This window comes from Anomaloglossus baeobatrachus, chromosome 4 (assembly GCF_048569485.1).
Source record: "Anomaloglossus baeobatrachus isolate aAnoBae1 chromosome 4, aAnoBae1.hap1, whole genome shotgun sequence".
Classification (NCBI taxonomy): Eukaryota; Metazoa; Chordata; class Amphibia; order Anura; family Aromobatidae; genus Anomaloglossus; species Anomaloglossus baeobatrachus.
In genome coordinates, this window is record NC_134356.1 from 75765884 (window position 1) to 75784682 (window position 18799).

General features: G+C 38.9%; 1 protein-coding gene across 1 annotated transcript in view; it reads right to left on the bottom strand.

The window, feature by feature from the left end:
• Positions 1 to 620: 620 nt before the first annotated feature.
• Positions 621 to 18799, bottom strand: part of LOC142302311 (protocadherin Fat 4-like) — a 48444-nt gene continuing 30265 nt past the window's right edge. Inside the window, exons 7-12 of the mRNA XM_075343376.1 lie at positions 12569 to 12731; positions 10079 to 12402; positions 5957 to 6032; positions 2250 to 4573; positions 926 to 930; positions 621 to 747 (exon numbers count right to left, since the gene is read on the bottom strand). Coding sequence (XP_075199491.1) covers positions 621 to 747; positions 926 to 930; positions 2250 to 4573; positions 5957 to 6032; positions 10079 to 12402; positions 12569 to 12731 — 5019 coding nt within the window. The remainder of the gene's footprint in view (positions 748 to 925; positions 931 to 2249; positions 4574 to 5956; positions 6033 to 10078; positions 12403 to 12568; positions 12732 to 18799) is intronic.

Genomic DNA, 18799 nt, shown 5'->3' on the forward strand with positions numbered 1-18799 from the left:
ATTCTCAAGAAACTTAACTACGAGGATCTAGGATAGTCAATATGTGGTGATCTGAAAGATCTTGCTTTGCTTCTTGAGCAGCAAGGAGGATACACAAATTACCCATGCTTTTTGTGTGAATGGGATAGTCAAGATAGGGCTCATCACTGGAGCCAAAAAAGTTGGCCAACAAGAATATCCTTGCAACCTGGACTTAAGAACATAGTTGTGAAAAGTTTAGTTGATCCAACTAAAGTTCTTTTGCCACCACTCCACATTAAGCTTGGACTGATGAAGTAGTTTGTGAAAGGTCTACAGAATGGAGAAACTTTTAAGTACCTCCGTACAAAGTTTCAAGGACTGTCCAAAGCAAAACTTAAGGAAAGCATTTTTATGGATCCCAATATTTGGAAACTCATGAAGGATGATGTGTTAGAAAGAAAATTGAAAGCTGTTGAGAAAAGGGCCTCGGGATTCTTTGAAAGAAGTTGTGAAGAAATTTCTATTCAACAACAAAGATTCATTGTGCAAAACATGATGAAATGTTTCAATGCCTTGGGTTTTCTTATGAACTTGAAGTAAAATTTGAATTTGAATTTCAAATTCCCATTTGGACTAATTTCCTTAAAAACTTGGTGCTGTTATCGAATAGCAAGGAGAAAGATATCAGGATATCGAGGAGTTGTAATGACGATACCAAGGTAGATGAATCGTGAACATGATGGGGGACTACTACTGGACACCTCAAAGAGAAGATCCACAGGCCTTCTATAGGAGAAAAGGCATCAAGAAAAGCTTTGAAGAGAAAACGAAAAGGCACAAGAATTAATGTCCAATAAAGTTGCAGGATGAATGTTCAATACATTTTTATATATAACATTGTAGACATTTCTGACTACAATAAAGATTTTTCTTGTTCACCTCGCTTGTACGTAATTTCACTCACGTTTTCTGCAAAATCCATATGTGATGGTTAGAAATAGAAGTGTTTTTTTAAATCAGGACATAATAAAACATAGCGATTCGTTATTGGATTTGAAACAATTTTCATAAACCCAAACTTTGCATACCTGTGTAATCTTTTAATACATTATTGTTTAAGGAAAAATATTCATAAGAAAATGACTTTATTTTGGAACCAAAATATGTCATGCTTTCTCTAATTCTCCATGTCACTTTCTACATTAAGTAGTAATTGTGATTTCTATGAATTTTCATTCTGGTCAATGAACAGACAATACAATGACAATTCTATATCTGTAAGATTATTGCTCTGCAATAATCTCTTTACCATCACGTGCAGGATTACAATAACAGGCAACAACTATTAATGGATAATAAATGATTCACCATTGCCAATTGGTACCAATAACAGCTCACATCCTCCTCCTCTCTGCAAAGTGTCCTCTGCACGGGTCACAGGGCACAACTAGAAAACTTTCCTATAGAGGTCAACAAGTCATCTTCAGACTAGAGCTACCCATAGCAGCTGTTACACATATCTATCAAGGTTAATAAAAGTTTAGGTAAAACAGCTGTCGCCATAATTATGTTTAGAAAATAGAATACAAAAATCTAAAAAAACCCCCAAAGATAAAACATTTTTCACTTCCTTATCTGATTTATAGAATTCAAGAAACACTAGGTGATACATTCCCTTTAACTAAGGGCACTAAGATATAAAATTTTACTTTATATAGTATTTACGACGCACATCTTCATATATTTACAGTTATTTTTAAATTAACTGAATATTTGAAAATAATCATCACTAAAACTGATGATGAATTATTTTTAAGACTCTTTGTTGTTTAGAATCCCATTCACCTATTTAAAAGTTCCTTTAAATAATTAAAAAATAATATAAAAAATATATCTAGAAATATTTTAATCTAAAGATGCTTCCAAGATATTTTTAGTGCCCAGAAGAAGATCATTTAGGCTAAATCTACATCACATAAGACATGACAAGAAGTCTTAATTTGGTGGAAATGTTTTCCTGTAATTATATATGATTTCATTCACATTGTAGCCATATTATTTATGTTTTCAGGTAACAGCTTAAAATACATGAACCTTAGTGTAAAATAAGATAAATCCATTTTGGGAGACTGGTTACAACAAGAATCTGCAATATTTCTTCATTTCTTTTTAAACTTAAATATCTAGCTCTTTTAAATAAAAAACTTAATTCATAATTTCAATTGTTAAACTTGTTAAATAAAAAAATGAACAAAAATTACTTTTTTCCAACATATTTAAATACATACCTGTGTATCTTCAGCTGAAAAGTTCCTTAAACTCTCATTTGCAATCCCTGAGTCATCGGCATCTATTAGACTGTCTACAGGAACATTGTGTGGCGGTTTAAGAAAAGAAAATTCCCGCTCACTTGGATCCAGAGTTACACAAACATCATAGGAATATGGCAGAGGTAATGTCCCATTGGAAAATTGTGAAAGAAATCTGGGATCCACTTGTGGATATAAACTTGTACTCAAGGACCCAAATGAAGTAGCAGATTTAGACTCTTTATATTTGGAGACAATTGCAATAATCACAGTCAACATGAAGAAAAAGGAAATCAGTGCCAAGGCGATAACCAAGTAGAATTGTAGGTTGGACTGAGATTCTTCTTTATTAGACTGACTGCTCAGCTCAGGTAGGACCTGCTGAAAATGATCAGCAATCACCATGGTCAGAGTGACTGAAGCTGAATGCGAGGGAATCCCATTGTCTTTCACTATCACCAACATTCCATGTTTCATGATGTCCTTTTCATGAAATCCACGTGATGTCCTGATCTCTCCTGTGTGCTGATCAATGGTGAAGAGTGATGGTTCTGAAGATTGTAAAAAGTAAGACAACCAGGAATTGTGTCCAGAATCAGCATCCACTGCCACCACCTTAGATACTAAAGAGCCTTGTTCAGAGGTCCAAGGAACCATCTCAAATATTGAGCTATCAACCTCTTGTGATGGGTACAGAATGACTGGTGAATTATCATTCTGGTCTACTATAGATATTCTTAGAGTTGTGCTGCTGTTCAGGGATGGAGATCCATTATCTATAGCAATGATTTGTATATTAATTTCTCTATGCTTCTCATAATCAAATGATCGTTGAGCATAAATGACCCCGGTTACTGGATTCATGGAGATGTAGGAAGACAGGGGATCTTCTTCATTACCTATAACCATAGTAGAATATGTTATCTTTGCATTGTCCTCACTGTCCAGATCTCTTGCTTGAATAATAAATATTGAACCTCCTGGTGAATTATTTTCAGTGACAAATGCAGTATAACCGAATTTCTCAAACACTGGAGCATTGTCATTGACATCTGATAAACCAAGCCTAATAAGTTTTCGGGAAGTTTTTTCAGGAGACCCTTTATCAGAGGCTTCTATTGTTATGTTGTAAGATGATACTTTTTCTCTATCTAGATCATTTTTAGAAACAATTTTATAAAAATTATTTGTTGATGATATTAGTTCAAATGGCAAATCCCCTGTTATTATACATTGAACTTCACCATTTTCTCCGGCGTCACGGTCATAAACTTTAATTAGTGCCACCATAGTGCCAGGAGGAGAATCCTCAGGAATAAGATCTGATGATGAGGTTATAGATATCTCAGGAGCATTGTCATTTTCATCTGTTATTTCTATTAAAACCTTGACTTTGGCTGTGAGGCCTCCTCCATCTTCAGCTTGCAGCAAAATGTCATAATGCTTTGACACTTCATAATCTAATTGTCCTTTTGTTTTAATCTCCCCATTTTTCGGATTGATAGTAAACGTCTGAAGAATATTTTTGGCTGTGGTACTAATAGAGTAAGTGATCTGTGCATTGACTCCTTCATCTTCATCACTTGCACTGACCTGCAGAATTGTAGAATTCACCGGTATATTTTCTCTGACACTTACTTTATATACATCCTGTGTAAATACTGGAGAATTATCATTGATATCATTGATGATGATATTGATCAGGGCAGTGCCTGTCTGTACAGGATTTCCCCCATCAGAAGCTGTGAGAATGAGTTCATGCTTGTTCTGTGTCTCTCGGTCTAGAGGTTTCTCTAGTATCAGCTCTGGAAATACACTGCCATCAGTGCTGACCTTCTCTCCAAGAGAAAAATACTGGGTCTCACTGAGTCTGTAGCTGATCAGAGAATTAACACCTACATCCAGATCTTCTGCATTATGCAAAAGAAACCTTCTTCCTGGGGAGGTATACTCACTCATTTCTAATGTCAATGTTTCATGAAGAAATGTAGGAGGATTATCATTTATATCCTGAATATTAATCTTTATACTGAAGACATTTAGTGGATTTATCATCACAGCATCAAATGTAAGGACACAATCAGCTGCAGCTTCACACAATGTCTCCCTGTCTATCCTATCAGCAGTATAGAGGTTTCCATCATCCATATTTATACTAAAATGTTTCTCAGACACATCAGATACAATTCGTAATTTCCTTCTGGAGAGATCCTTAACATCTAATTCAAGCTCCTTTGCTAAATTTCCTACAATAGAGCCTTTTCTTAATTCTTCATTAATGGAATAATGAATCTGACCAGAGACTGAATGACACAGCCAGGAGAATAAGAAGGGAAATATTACTTGCCATCTGAGTCCTTGCACTGATTGTCCTTCCTGTAGTTGTAATCCAGCCATCCTTCTTCTCACCAGAAATATAATGGTGAAATTCCTTGTTATATTTATAATCCAGCATAAAATAATCCGTCTTCTCTATGAGTCCTGTACCCGGCACATCCCAGTGTGAAATGCTGTGTATTTCTTCTTGCAGTTGAACACTGTCTGCATCATGGAGGCGATTCTGGATTTGCAGTATATTTTCCTTATTGGTGAACAGTGGCGCTCTGAGGCCAATAGTGAGAATTGCAGCTGGTTCTTTTCTACTAAAAGTTTAATCTTTCCAATATATAGGAATTCAAGAATTTAATTGTTATGGAATCACTTTTGCATGAAATAGTTTTGGTTTTTAGAAGTATATACTTTTTACTGGCAATGTGGAAGGAAAAGTGGTACAAAAAATGTTTAATAAAAATGTGATCAGATAAAATCAGTTGTATAAGGCGGTTAAATGCAATTTTATCTTTTATATTCTGCATTTAAAATGAGCACTTCGACTTATTTAGATCTATTATTATGGAACATCCCTTGAAAGATAACTATATTGACTGTACATCATTTTGTTTTACTATAAATGATTGATCCCTAAATCGGAAGAATTAAACAGGTATAACTCATTGGCACTGATGAAACTAATTAAACTGTAACTGCTTTATATGTTAAAAAACAAATAATTAATTTGCTATAATAAACACTATAGATACAATATTCTATTACATAACATGACAATACAAGACAGTAATCAACAACAACCATAGAACAGTAAAGTGCAGGGATTTCACATATTTATTCCGATTACTGTGTTGATACAATGAATGACAACTTAATTTCATTCCTCACATTTGTGGCAAAATCAGACCAAATATAAACATTAGAAAATATCTCTCTTGTCCAGTTACATCATATTAGATTTGGGTAAATATCTGGTACAGATAAAAGTTTCCCGAAGTTACATAAAATTGATCTTTATAGATCTGTTTTGTCATTTATTTAAGAAGTTTTATGTATATTAATATCCAGCTTTACTTATCTCCTTTAGGTTATTGAGGTTGTGAGCTATAGTCACATAGTCTATTCTTAGTAAATTTGTATACTAGGAACAAAGGTTTGGCTAGTTATTATGTAGAAATTACTATTTGTCACGCTAGGTATGGGGGAATACCGGGCAAACAACAAAAAGAGAGGGGAGAAAAAAGGAGACCCTATGTTTAGGGAAAAGGAAGATGGTGACCCCTGATAAAACCTTCAGCTGGCCCCTTGCTTTCCTGATGTCCCTAGATTGCTCGGCATCTATCCACCGAGTAGGATACCTAGACCCTTGCTTACCCTGAATTGGACCCTAGGAAGTGACTGAACAGGATGAGAACTAGTCAACCCCACTAAGTGCTAAGGAACAAACAGGAAAAATAAACAGGGGAAAACAAATGGACACATCTCCAGGATGACTTTGGGAGAATGACAGAAACATACGTGTCTTCACAGGTGAGACACCACTGACACAGAACTGAAGCCCCTCAGAAAAAAAAATCAAAAGGAAGGATAATTTTATAGTGATGAACTCGACACTGGTTGATACTCGATTGAGCATCAGGGTGCTCAAGATACTCGGTACTCAATTGAGCATCGTGAAGGTGCTCGCTCTCATCCCCATCCTCCTGTAAGGGTTTTCCTGTAAAATGCCTGAGTTTCCCATTGACTTCCATTATATTTGCTACTGAAGACAAGCCTGTTCAACTTGCTTGATTCTAGTACTGAGCACTCGGACATTTTAGTGCTCACTCATCACTACAATTTTATAATTAATTTACTATTTCAAGGGAGTCTATCTGTCCAAACTGACAGAATACACTGTGTATATATCCTTATAGGGTATATAGCCTCAGGAAATTTGACTTTTTAGTTTTCAGATTGCTGCCTCCTTTCTACAAAGGCTGAAGTTTAATACATATGTTAATAAGGGTGTTGACTGTATCCCTGGTATGGTCAAGTAGGCCAGTTCACCATTACACCCAATACTTTTGTATATCTCCCTCTCCCTTACTGATGATTGTCAGCATTGTCTTGCCTGACCTTTCTCTGTAAAGTGTTCACACCAGGCCTGCCAGTGCTGTCAATCACCAGTGAGGAAGGCAGGGACAAGGAAAACCATTGGGAGGAATGGTTCACTTGGCCTCTTGGACACACAAATGGTGCACTACGGACATTAATTAACATGCTGGATCAAAGTTCAGTTTCAGCAGTATGGAGACAATGATTAAAATGCTAAAGATGCAATTTTTATAGGGGCTATATTCCCTTTAAAACTGTAGGCTTGGTTTATACTGTTAATTTGGGCTGACAAACTGCCTTTAAAGGTAGTCTGTCACCAGGTTTTACTGCCCCATCTGATGTTGGGGCAGAGACCCTGATTATTACTGATTAGTGATATATTACTTAGTGAGATGCTTTCTGTCCTTAAATTTTTAATGCCGCAGATTTAGCAGTTATGAATGTTGAGCTCTGTATATCCCTTCCCATATCACTGATTGGTAACTTTCAGCCCAAGTATAGTGTAGAAAGAAAACTGCCAATCAGTGGTGGAGGTGGGATTATACAGAGATCATGTGTGACTACTGGGTAGCAAATTTACTAGTCCTCTAGTGATAATCTCCTGCTGATACAACAGTAATTTTTTTAAAACTACAACAAACAGCCCAGTAAGTAACACATCACTAGAATAAGGAACTCTGTCCATACATCATACTGCTCTCAGATTAGTTGTAAAGAACATGGTTACAGATTTTGTTTAAGGATATATGTCTTCATAAAGTGACCTCCTGTTCAAATAAAAATATATACAGTACAGACCAAAAGTTTGGACACACCTTCTCATTCAAAGAGTTTTCTTTATTTTCATGACTCTGAAAATTGTAGATTCACATTGAAGGCATCAAAACTATGAATTAACACATGTGGAATGAAATACTAACAAAAAAGTATGACACTACTGAAAATATGTCTTATATTCTAGGTTCTTCAAAGTAGCCACCTTTTGCTTTGATTACTGCTTTGCACACTCTTGACATTCTCTTGATGAGCTTCAAGAGGTAGTCACTGGAAATGGTCTTCCAACAGTCTTGAAGGGGTTTCCAGAGATGCTTAGCACTTGTTGGCCCTTCTGCCTTCATCTGCGGTCCAGCTCACCCCAAACCATCTTGATTGGGTTCAGATCTGGTGACTGTGGAGGCCAGGTCATCTGACGTAGCACCCCATCACTCTCCTTCTTGGTCAAATAGCCCTTACACAGCCTGGAGATGTGTTTGGGGTCATTGTCCTGTTGAAAAATAAGTGATGGTCCAACTAAACACAAACCGGATGGAATAGCATGCCGCTGCAAGATGCTGTGGTAGCCATGCTGGTTCAGTAAGCCTTCAATTTTGAATAAATCCCCAACAGTGTCACCAGCAAAGCACCCCCACACCATCACACCTCCTCCTCCATGCTTTACAGTGGAAACCAGGCATGTAAAGTCCACCCGTTCACCTTTTCTGCATCATACAAATACACGGTGGTTGGATCCAAGATCTCAAATTTGGACTCATTAGACCAAAGCACATATTTCCACTGGTCTAATGTCCATTCCTTGTATTCTTTAGCCCCAAAAAAGTCTCTTCTGCTTGTTGCCTGTCCTTAGCAGTGGTTTCCTAGCAGCTATTTTACCATGAAGGCCTGCTGCACAAAGTCTCCTCTTAACAGTTGTTCTAGAGATGTGTTTGCTGCTAGAACTCTGTGTGGCATTGACCTGGTTTCTAATCTGAGCTTCTGTTAACCTGCGATTTCGAAGGCTGGTGACTCGGATAAACTTATCCTCCGCAGCAAAAGTGACTCTTGGTCTTCCTTTCCTGGGGCGGTCCTCATGTGAGCCAGTTTCTTTGTAGCATTTGATGGTTTTTGCCACTGCACTTGGGGACACTTTCAAAGTTTTCCCAATTTTTCGGACTAACTGACCTTTATTTCTTAAAGTAATGATGGACACTCGTTTTTCTTTACTTAGCTGATTTTTTCTTGCCATAGTACAAATTCTAACAGTCTATTCAGTAGGACTATCAGCTGTGTATCCACCAGACTGCTGCACAACACAACTGTTAGTCCCAACCCCATTTAAAAGATAAGAAATCCCACTTATTAAACCTGACAGGGCACACTTGTGAAGTGAAAACCATGTGACTACCTCTTGAAGCTCATCAAGAGAATGCCAAGAGTGTGCAAAGGAGTAACCAAAGCAAAAGGTGGCTACTTTGAAGAACCTAGAATATAAGACATATTTTCAGTTGTTTCACACTTTTTTGTTCAGTATTTCATTCCACATGTGTTAATTCATAATTTCATGCCTTCAATGTGAATCTACAAATTTCAGAGTCATGAAAATAAAAATAACGTTTGAATGAGAAGGTGTGTCTAAACGTTTGGTCTGTACTGTATATTTTTCTAATTTCTATATTAATAATTCTAAACTCTTTCAAATTTAATTATGTCCACTGAGCCTCACAACAGGTTGACAATTTATTTTCTGCAGAAATCATTGATCATCAGTTACCTAAATATAAAAAGATGGCAAAAGGATTTATCATTGATTATTGGTGCTAATCACAGCTCACCTCCTCCCCCTCTTGAAAAACTAAGGCAGAAAACAAGCGCAATAGGGTTGTAACTGGTTACATAAGGGTAGACATGAGATTAGTATCTCCTCACTTGGGATAGTTGTGTGTGGCACAACTACTTATGAGTGTATATCTGACTACTGCAGATCCATGGTGATGTATACCAAGACAGAAGACGATCAGGATAAAATGCGTTTCCTCGGTGCTGCCTCAATAGATGAAAAGGACTCCAAATGGATTCAGTTGAAAATTGTTTATTTGTCTACATGTTGCAATGCAATCTATCCTCTTCCTTAGGACAAAATCATAGAAACTATGGTTTTGTCTTAAGGAAGGGGCTAGATTGCCTTAAAACGCGTAGACAAATAATTCATGAATGCGGATAATAAAATAATAAAAGCCATAAAAGCTCAAAACTCTCCTTTTACATAAAGTTAAGTTCTAATTACTTTTAGCCATTTTTATTGTTAGATTTCTGAAAATTTACATATTCTACATCTATAAAAGAAATTCCAAATTCTAAGATAATTCTGATATACAGAGGGAGGCAATGCATTGTAGTCATGATAAGAAGTCTTACTATGGTGGTGATGTATCATCATAGCATTATGTTAATCAATCCTGTTTGTTAACATGTTATTATTGAATTAGAATAACAGCTTTTGTACATACATTTTTGCCTTAATTAATATTTAAAATCCATTATTGACAACTGTTTACAATATAGATGTGTAGAAAATCAACTTTTTTATTGTTGTTATTATATTATTATAAATTTACTAAAATACATACCTGTGTTTCTACAGGTGGACAGTTCTTTAAATGTTCACTTCCAATGACTGTGTCATCAGCATCTATTAGACTCTCCACAGGAACATTGTGCTGAGAGTTAAGGAAAGCAAATTCCCGCTCACTCGGATCCAGAGTTACACAAACATCATAGGAATATGGCAGAGGTAATGTCCCATTGTTGAATTGTGAAATAAACCTTGGATCCACCTGTGGATATAGACTGGTACTCAGGGAGCCAAAAGAAGAAGATGATTTGGACTCCTTGTATTTGGAGACAACTGCAATAATCACAGTCAACATGAAGAAAAAAGAAATCAGTGCCAAAGCGATCACCAAGTAAAATTGTAGGTTGGACTGAGATTCCTCCTTATTAGACTGACTGCTCAGCTCAGGAAGGACCTGATGAAAATGATCAGCAATCACCATAGTCAGAGTGACTGAAGCTGAGCGAGAGGGAATTCCATTGTCTTTTACTAGAACCACAATTCCATGTTTCATGATGTCCTTTTCATGAAATCCACGTGATGTCCTGATCTCTCCTGTGTGCTGGTCAATGGTGAAGAGTGATGGTTCTGAAGATTGTAAAAAGTAGGACAACCAGGCATTGTGTCCAGAGTCAGCGTCCACTGCCACCACCTTAGATACTAAAGATCGTTGTTCAGAGGTCCAAGGAACCATCTCAAATGTTGAGCTTTCAACCTCTGGTGATGGGTACAGGATGACTGGTGAATTGTCATTCTGGTCTACTATAGATATTCTTAGTGTTGTGCTGCTGTTCAGAGATGGAGATCCATTGTCTCTGGCAATTATTTGGATGTTAAATTCTTTATGCTTTTCATAATCAAATGACCTCTGAGCATAAATTACTCCAGTTACTGGATTCATGGAGATGTAGAGAGACAGAGGATTTTCTTCGTCACTTCTAGTCAATATAGAATATGTTATCTTTGCATTGTCATCACTGTCTAGATCTCTTGCTTGAATACTAAATATTGAAGCTCCTGGTAAATTATTTTCTGAAATAAATGTAGTATAATGTATTTTTTCAAACACTGGAGCATTGTCATTGACATCTGATACATCAAGTCTGATAACTTTTCTAGAAATCATTTCAGGTGACCCTTTATCAGAGGCTTGTATTGTGATGTTGTAAGATGATAAATTTTCTCTATCTAGACTACTTTTTGTACGGATTTTATAAAAATTACCTGCTGATGATACTAACTCAAATGGTAAATCCCCTGTTATTATACATTGTACTTCACCATTTTCTCCTGAGTCAGGATCATGAACTTTGATCAGTGCCACCACAGTACCAGGGGGAGAATCCTCCAGAAGAAGATCTGTTGATGAAGTTATAGAGATCTCAGGAGCATTGTCATTGATATCAAGGATTTCTACTAAAACTTTGACTTTTACTGCTAAGCTTCCTCCATCTTCTGCTTGCACTGAAATTTCAAACAACCTTGATACTTCATAATCTAATTGTCCTTTGGTAATAATTTCTCCACTTTTGGTATTGATATTAAATGTCTGTAGAATATCACTTGCTGTGGTACTAATAGAGTAAGTGATCTGTGCATTGACTCCTTCATCTTCATCACTTGCACTGACCTGCAGAATTGTAGAATTCACCGGTATATTTTCTCTGACACTTACTTTATATACATCCTGTGTAAATACTGGAGAATTATCATTGAAGTCAGTGATGATGATATTGATAAGGGCAGTGCCTGTCTGTACAGGATTTCCCCCATCAGAAGCTGTGAGAATGAGTTCATGCTTGTTCTGTGTCTCTCGGTCTAGAGGTTTCTCTAGTATCAGCTCTGGAAATACACTGCCATCAGTGCTGACCTTCTCTCCAAGAGCAAAATACTGGTTCTCACTGAGTCTGTAGCTGATCAGAGAACTAACACCGACATCAAGATCTTCTGCATTTTGTAAAAGAAACCTTCTACCTGGGGAGCTGTACTCACTCATTTCTATTTTAATTGTGGTAAGAATAAATGTAGGAGGATTATCATTTATATCCTGAATAATAATCTTGATACTGAAGACATTTAGTGGATTTTCTACCACAGCATCAAATGTAAGGACACAATCAGCTGCAGCTCTACACAATGTCTCCCTGTCTATCCTATCAGCAGTATAGAGGTTTCCATTATCCAAATTTATTTTAAAATATTTTTCTGAGATTCCAGACACAATACGTAATTTCCTTCTGGAGAGATCCTTAACATCTAATTCAAGATCCTTTGCTAAATTTCCTACAATAGAACCTTTTCTTACTTCTTCATTAATGGAATAATGAATCTGACCAGAGACTGAATGACACAGCCAGGAGAATAAGAAGGGAAATATTACTTGCCATCTGAGTCCTTGCACTGATTGTCCTTCCTGCAGTTGTAATCCAGCCATCCTCCTTCTTATATTTATAATCCAGCAGAATTAAAAGCAGAAAATAATCCGTCTTCTCTATGAGTCCTGTACCCGGCACATCCCAGTGTGAAATGCTGTGTATTTCTTCTTGCAGTTGAACACTGTCTGCATCATGGAGGCGATTCTGGATTTGCAGAATATTTTCTTCATTGGTGAACAGCGGCGCTCTGAGGCGAATATGGGGAACTGCAACATTTTTATCTTTGGTTCTTTGCTTATAACATATTTTTAATAATGTATATGATTAAATTACATTTACAAGAGAAAAGTGAATATTTTTTATATTTTGTACATCCATAACTGATATATGTATTTTTGGAAAAATATATATACAGAGAATAGGTTAAGGTTTATAAATGATATCCGAAAAAAAGAGAAAATCTAACATCTAGTAAAAGCAACACTTTGCAATTGCAATGTAATAATTACTTGTCTAGATATCAAGCTAAGCTATGAAAACATGTATTTTCTATTTACGTGTAAGAGCAAGAAAGTTTAAATGTATGAATGTATGTTTATCCCCATTGTCAAAAAAATGTATTCATGTACAATAAAGGACACTCTACAGCACTTTTGCATATAGTTGTCTTATTACTGCAGGAGATATGATTTCCAGCTGTGCAGTATTTCCTAGGTACTCAGATAGGATCTCAATCCATATCCCAATCTAGAAGAGAATCCAGCTCTCAAAATTAGTTGCAAAGAAAGATTTTTTAATGGTGGTTTGAAAAATACAAATATGTACAAATGTGTTTGTACACTTTTTGAACCACCATTAAGTTTTTTTATTTGCAACATATTTTGAGTGCCGAATGCTCTTCCATGTCAATTTACTGCAACCAGGCTTCTATTAAGTCAATTATATATTCTGCTTTGAGGAATTTACTGACCCTTTATTAACATCTAAACAACATTAATCCTTTCTAGCAATTTCTATATTTCCATCTGGACAGTTATTTTATTTAAACCATCCTTTTTTAAAATATTATTTGCACGAGGGACAGTTTCATGCTAATTTATCCATTTTACAATCTAATTAAATGATAACTATATAGATACCTTACCACTTAGAATACTGAATTTACATACAAACATCCTTATTTATTTTGTCTCCAAACCTGACACAATCAGAGATATATGTCATAAGATGTTAAGAAATTAAATGTATATGTAAATATAGATGCTTTAATGACTGCCATTCATTAGCCATTTGTCACCTATAGATTCTCATAATCATAATCATATATTTTTAATGTATACTTTATGTATTTTCACAGGATGGTTGTTGTGATTCCTCAGCCATCTGACACCAAAGATAAAAACCTATATGTTTCATGTACATGTTTTCTTACTGGGTGGCCTCAGAGTTTATTAAATTGATAAATTGAAGAGATCAAAGCAACTTAACCCTAGAACGCGCAAGCATAACAATCTACCATAGAAAACAAATGACCTAGCAGGCCTGCGAGGCCCCAGGTATGCGTTCTAGGGTTAAAAAAGTAAAGTAGTAAATGTAAGAGTTATGCGGGCGTCATATGGTACGATATATCGGGCGATATGTCGGCGGGGTCACGTTGTAAGTGACGCACATCCGGCATCGTTTGATATATCGTACCATGCGACAGCTACGAGCGACGGTGAACGAGCAAAAATACTCACCTTATCGTTGCTCGTTGACACGTCGCTCGTTTTCAAAAAGTCGTTTCTTCTGTGCTCCGGTTCTTCATCATTCCCGGGGCAGCACACATCGCTCCATGTGACACCCTGGGAACACCGAACACAGCTTACCTGCGTTCCGCCGGCAATGCGGAAGGAAAGAGGTGGGCGGAATGTTTACGTCCTGCTCATCTCCGCCCCTCCGCTTCTATTGGCCGGCCGCTGTGTGACATCGCTGTGACGCCGAATGTCCCTCCCCTTCAGGAAGAGGATGTTCGCCGCCCACAGCGACGTCGTCCGGGAGGTAAGTGCGTGTGACGGGGGTTAACGACTTTGTGCGCCACGGGCAACTAATTGCCCGTGACGCACAAACGACGGGGGCGGGTACGATCGCTCGTGCGATCGCACGATAGATCGTACCGTGTGACGCCCGCATAAAATGCACACATTTGTAGATCACCATGGCCTTAATATTGACCAAAGGTTAAAACTACAGCCAGACATTTTAGCAACGTTGATACAAGTTTACTGGTCATCTAGTTATCCTACTTTGTTCTTATGAATTGCTATTATTAAATTCTTACATTGGTGACCATGCCATTAACACAGTTTAGGGGTATTTTCTTTTTATTTAATGACTTTAGTTAAATAGCATGAAAATATGCAAGTTTGCAATTGACTTGCTTTTACTATCTGTTGTCTTTCTCTTGCAATGACAGCTTTTATCTTACATAGTGTACAGCTTGATGCTAAAGAGTTCTGCCAACACAGCCTTGCTGAGTGTGCTCAGTAGTTAAGTCTGACATGAGTAAGTACAATATAATTCTCCTATTCCAATAAATTTTTTGTTGCATTTGTCATGATTATTACTCACGCTAGCCATCAGATAGTGTAAAGGTACCGTCACACTAAACAACTTACCAGTGATCCCAACAACGTTACAACCTGATAGGGATAGCTGGTAAGTTGCTAGGAGGTTGCTGGTGAGAGGTCACACAGTCAGACACTCCAGCGATCCCACCAGCAACCTGACCTGGCAGGGATCGCTGGAGCATCGCTACATGGGTTGCTGGTGAGCTGTCACCAGCAACCAGTGACCAGCCCCCAGCCAGCAGCGGCGCACTGAAGCGATGCTGCGCTTGGTAACTAAGGTAAATATCGGGTAACCAACCCGATATTTACCTTGGTTACCAGCGCACGCAGCTACACGTGCAGAGAGCAGGGAGCAGCGCACACCGCTTAGCGCTGGCTCTCTGCTCTCCTAGTTACAGCACACATCGGGTTAATTACCCGATGTGTGCTGCAGCTACATGTGCACAGAGCAGGGAGCAGCGCACACCGCTTAGCGCTGGCTCCCTGCTCTCCTAGTTACAGCACAGATTGGGTTAATTACCCTATGTGTGCTGCAGCTACATGTGCAGAGAGCAGGAAGCCGCGCACACTGCTTAGCCCTGGCTCCCTGCTCTCCTAGCTACAGTACACATCGGGTTAATTACCCGATGTGTACTGCAGCTACACGTGCAAGGAGCAGGAGCCGGCACTGACAGTGAGAGCGGCGGAGGCTGGTAACGAAGGTAAATATCGGGTAACCAAGGACAGGGCTTCTTGGTTACCCGATGTTTACCGTGGTTACCAGTGTCCGCAGAAGCCGACTCCTGCTGCCTGCACATTTAGTTGTTGCTGTCTCGCTGTCACACACAGCGATCTGTGCTGCACAGCGGCACAGCAACAACTAAAAAATGGTCCAGGCCATTCAGCAACAACCAACGACCTCACAGCAGGGGCCAGGTTGTTGCTGGATGTCACACACAGCAACATCACTAGCAACATCGCTGCTACGTCACAAAAGTTGTTCGTTAGCAGTGATGTTGCTAGCGATGTTGCTTAGTGTGACGGGGCCTTAAGTTGTACTTTTTCTGTTTCTCAATAGGACAAGTGTTTTGAAAAATCAGACAAAAAATTGGATTGGTAACGGTTAACTTTTAACATCAGCTTCCTCCAGCCCATTGACTCTTATGCAGCAGTTAGCTTATCACCTAACTTCCCCTCACTTTCAGCTCCTGATTAAGGTGCTCTTATCAGTCCTGTAGGATTAAAAATTCCAGGCTGGCCAGTTCATTGGCAGTTTCCAAAGCAGTTCTCCTACTCATGGGGCTCTCACTTTCCTGAGCTATATTTGTTCAAAGTCCCTATTATCTCCATCTAATATATAAAGCTGAATGTGTGTGTGTGTGTGTATGTCCAGGATTGGTATCTGCACTGTCGCAGCTACAGCCACAAAATTTTGCACACTCACACTTATGGACCCCGAGAGCGTCATAGGCTATGTTTTGAGGGGAAATTTTAACCCCGCGCTTTACAGTTATTCACCAAAAAACCTGCTTCCATTAAAGCGAATGGAGCTGGGAGCCACATTGCAGCCAGAACTTCAGAAGAATGCGCAGCCACACCATGGAATGTTGGCGTGTCACAATGCAGCCAGGGAAAGAGACAGACACAGACAGGGAAAGAGACAGACACAGACAGGGAAAGAGGCAGACACAGACAGGGTAAGAAACATACATAGACAGGGTAAGAGACAGACACAAAGAGACAGACACAGACAAAGAGATTAACTGACAGGGAAAGAGACAGACAGGGAAAGAGAGGGAAAGAGAGAGACAGGTTAAGAGACAGACACAGACAGGTAAAGAGACAGACACAGACAAAGAGACAGACAGGGAAAGAGAGGGAAAGAGACAGACAGGGTAAGAGACAGACAAAGACAGCTAAAGAGACAGACAAAGAGACAGACACAGGGAAAGAGACAGAGGGAAAGAGGGAAAGAGACAGGAAAAGAGAGGGAAAGAGACAGACAGGGAAAGAAAGGGAAAGAGAGGGAAAGAGACAGACAGGGAAAGAGACAAACAAGGAAAGTGATAGAGATAGATAGACAGACAGGGAAAGATATAGACAGACAGACAGGGAAAGAGATTGAGACAGACGGAGAAAGAGACAGAGACAGTCAGAGACAGACAGGGAAAGAGACAGACAGATAAAGAGATAGATAGAGAGAGACAGAGAATGAGAGAGAAATAGAGAGACAGTTACTATCCCGGGCAGCACCGTCACAGCTACAGCCATAAAATTTTGCACACTCACACGTCTGGACCCCGAAAGCGTCATAGGCTATGTTGTGAGGTGAAATTTTAACCCCGCGCATTCCAATTTACCAATCAATTTTGCCCCTATCTACATAATGGGGAAAAAGTGAAACGAAAAGTGTATCCACACCGTCGCATTTACAATCACGAAATTTTGCACAGACACCTTATGTGACCCAGGGAACGTCGTAGACTATGTTTTGACAGTAAAATGTAACCCCGCGCTTTACAGTTACTCTCCAAAAAACATGCCTCCATTAAAGTAAATGGAGCTTGGAACTACAGGTTATTAGTAGGAGTTGTAATTGGTTGCTATAGGAACAAAAGACATTCATAGTATAAGAAGCTTATATGTGAGGTAATAAGATGTCGGTGGGGAGACGGATAGAGAGAGACAGACAGAGAGAGACAGACAGAGAGACAGAGAGATAGAGACAGACAGGGAAAGAGACAGACCTGGAAAGAGACAGACCTGGAAAGAGACAGACCTGGAAAGAGACAGATGGGGAAAGAGACACACAGACATGCGGACAGGGACAGATACAGGCAGACAGGGAAGGAGTAGACAGCCAGAGAGACAGACAAAGATAGATGGGGAAAGACACAGACCTTGATATAGACAGACGGGGAAAGAGACAGAGAAATAGAGACAGACAAGGAAAGAGACAGACAGAGACAGGCAGATGGGGAAAGAGACAGACAGAGAAAGAGACAGACGGGGAAAGAGACAGACGGAGAAAGAGACAGACGGGGAAAGAGACAGACGGGGAAAGAGGCAGATGGGGAAAGAGGCAGACGAGGAAAGAGGCAGACGGGGAAAGAGGCAGACCAGGAAAGAGACAGACATGGAAAGAGACAGATGGGGAAAGAGACAGACGGGAAAAGAGACAGACGGGAAAAGAGACAGACCTGGAAAGAGACAGACCTGGAAAGAGACAGACGTGGAAAGAGACAGACGGAGCACATTACTTGGCCAATTTAGTTAAATGTGTGTAGAATATCTGTGGTGTTGAAATATGTTGTGAAATGCTTCTATTAGCTTAGTTTTTGCCTTTTAATAATTACATTTCTATCTATTTGTTTTGTGGTTTTTGTGTGCACAATACATTTTTGTTAATACATTCTATTTTGTTAACAGCAGTTATTAACCCGGGCGAAGCCGGGTAGTACAGCTAGTCTAATATATAAAGCTGAATGTCTGTATGTATGTGTGTGTGTATGTATGTCCAGGATTGGCATCTGCAACGTCGCAGCTACAGCCACAAAATTTTGCACACTCATACTACTGGACCCCGAGAGCGTCATAGGCTATGTTTTGAGGGGAAATTTTAACCCTGCGCTTTACAGTTATTCACCAAAAATTCTGCCTCCATTAAAGCGAATGGAGCTGGGAGCCACAGTGCAGCCAGAACTTCAGAAGAATGCGCAGCCACGCCCTTAAATGGAATGTTGGTGTGTCACAAAGCAGCCAGGGAAAGAGACA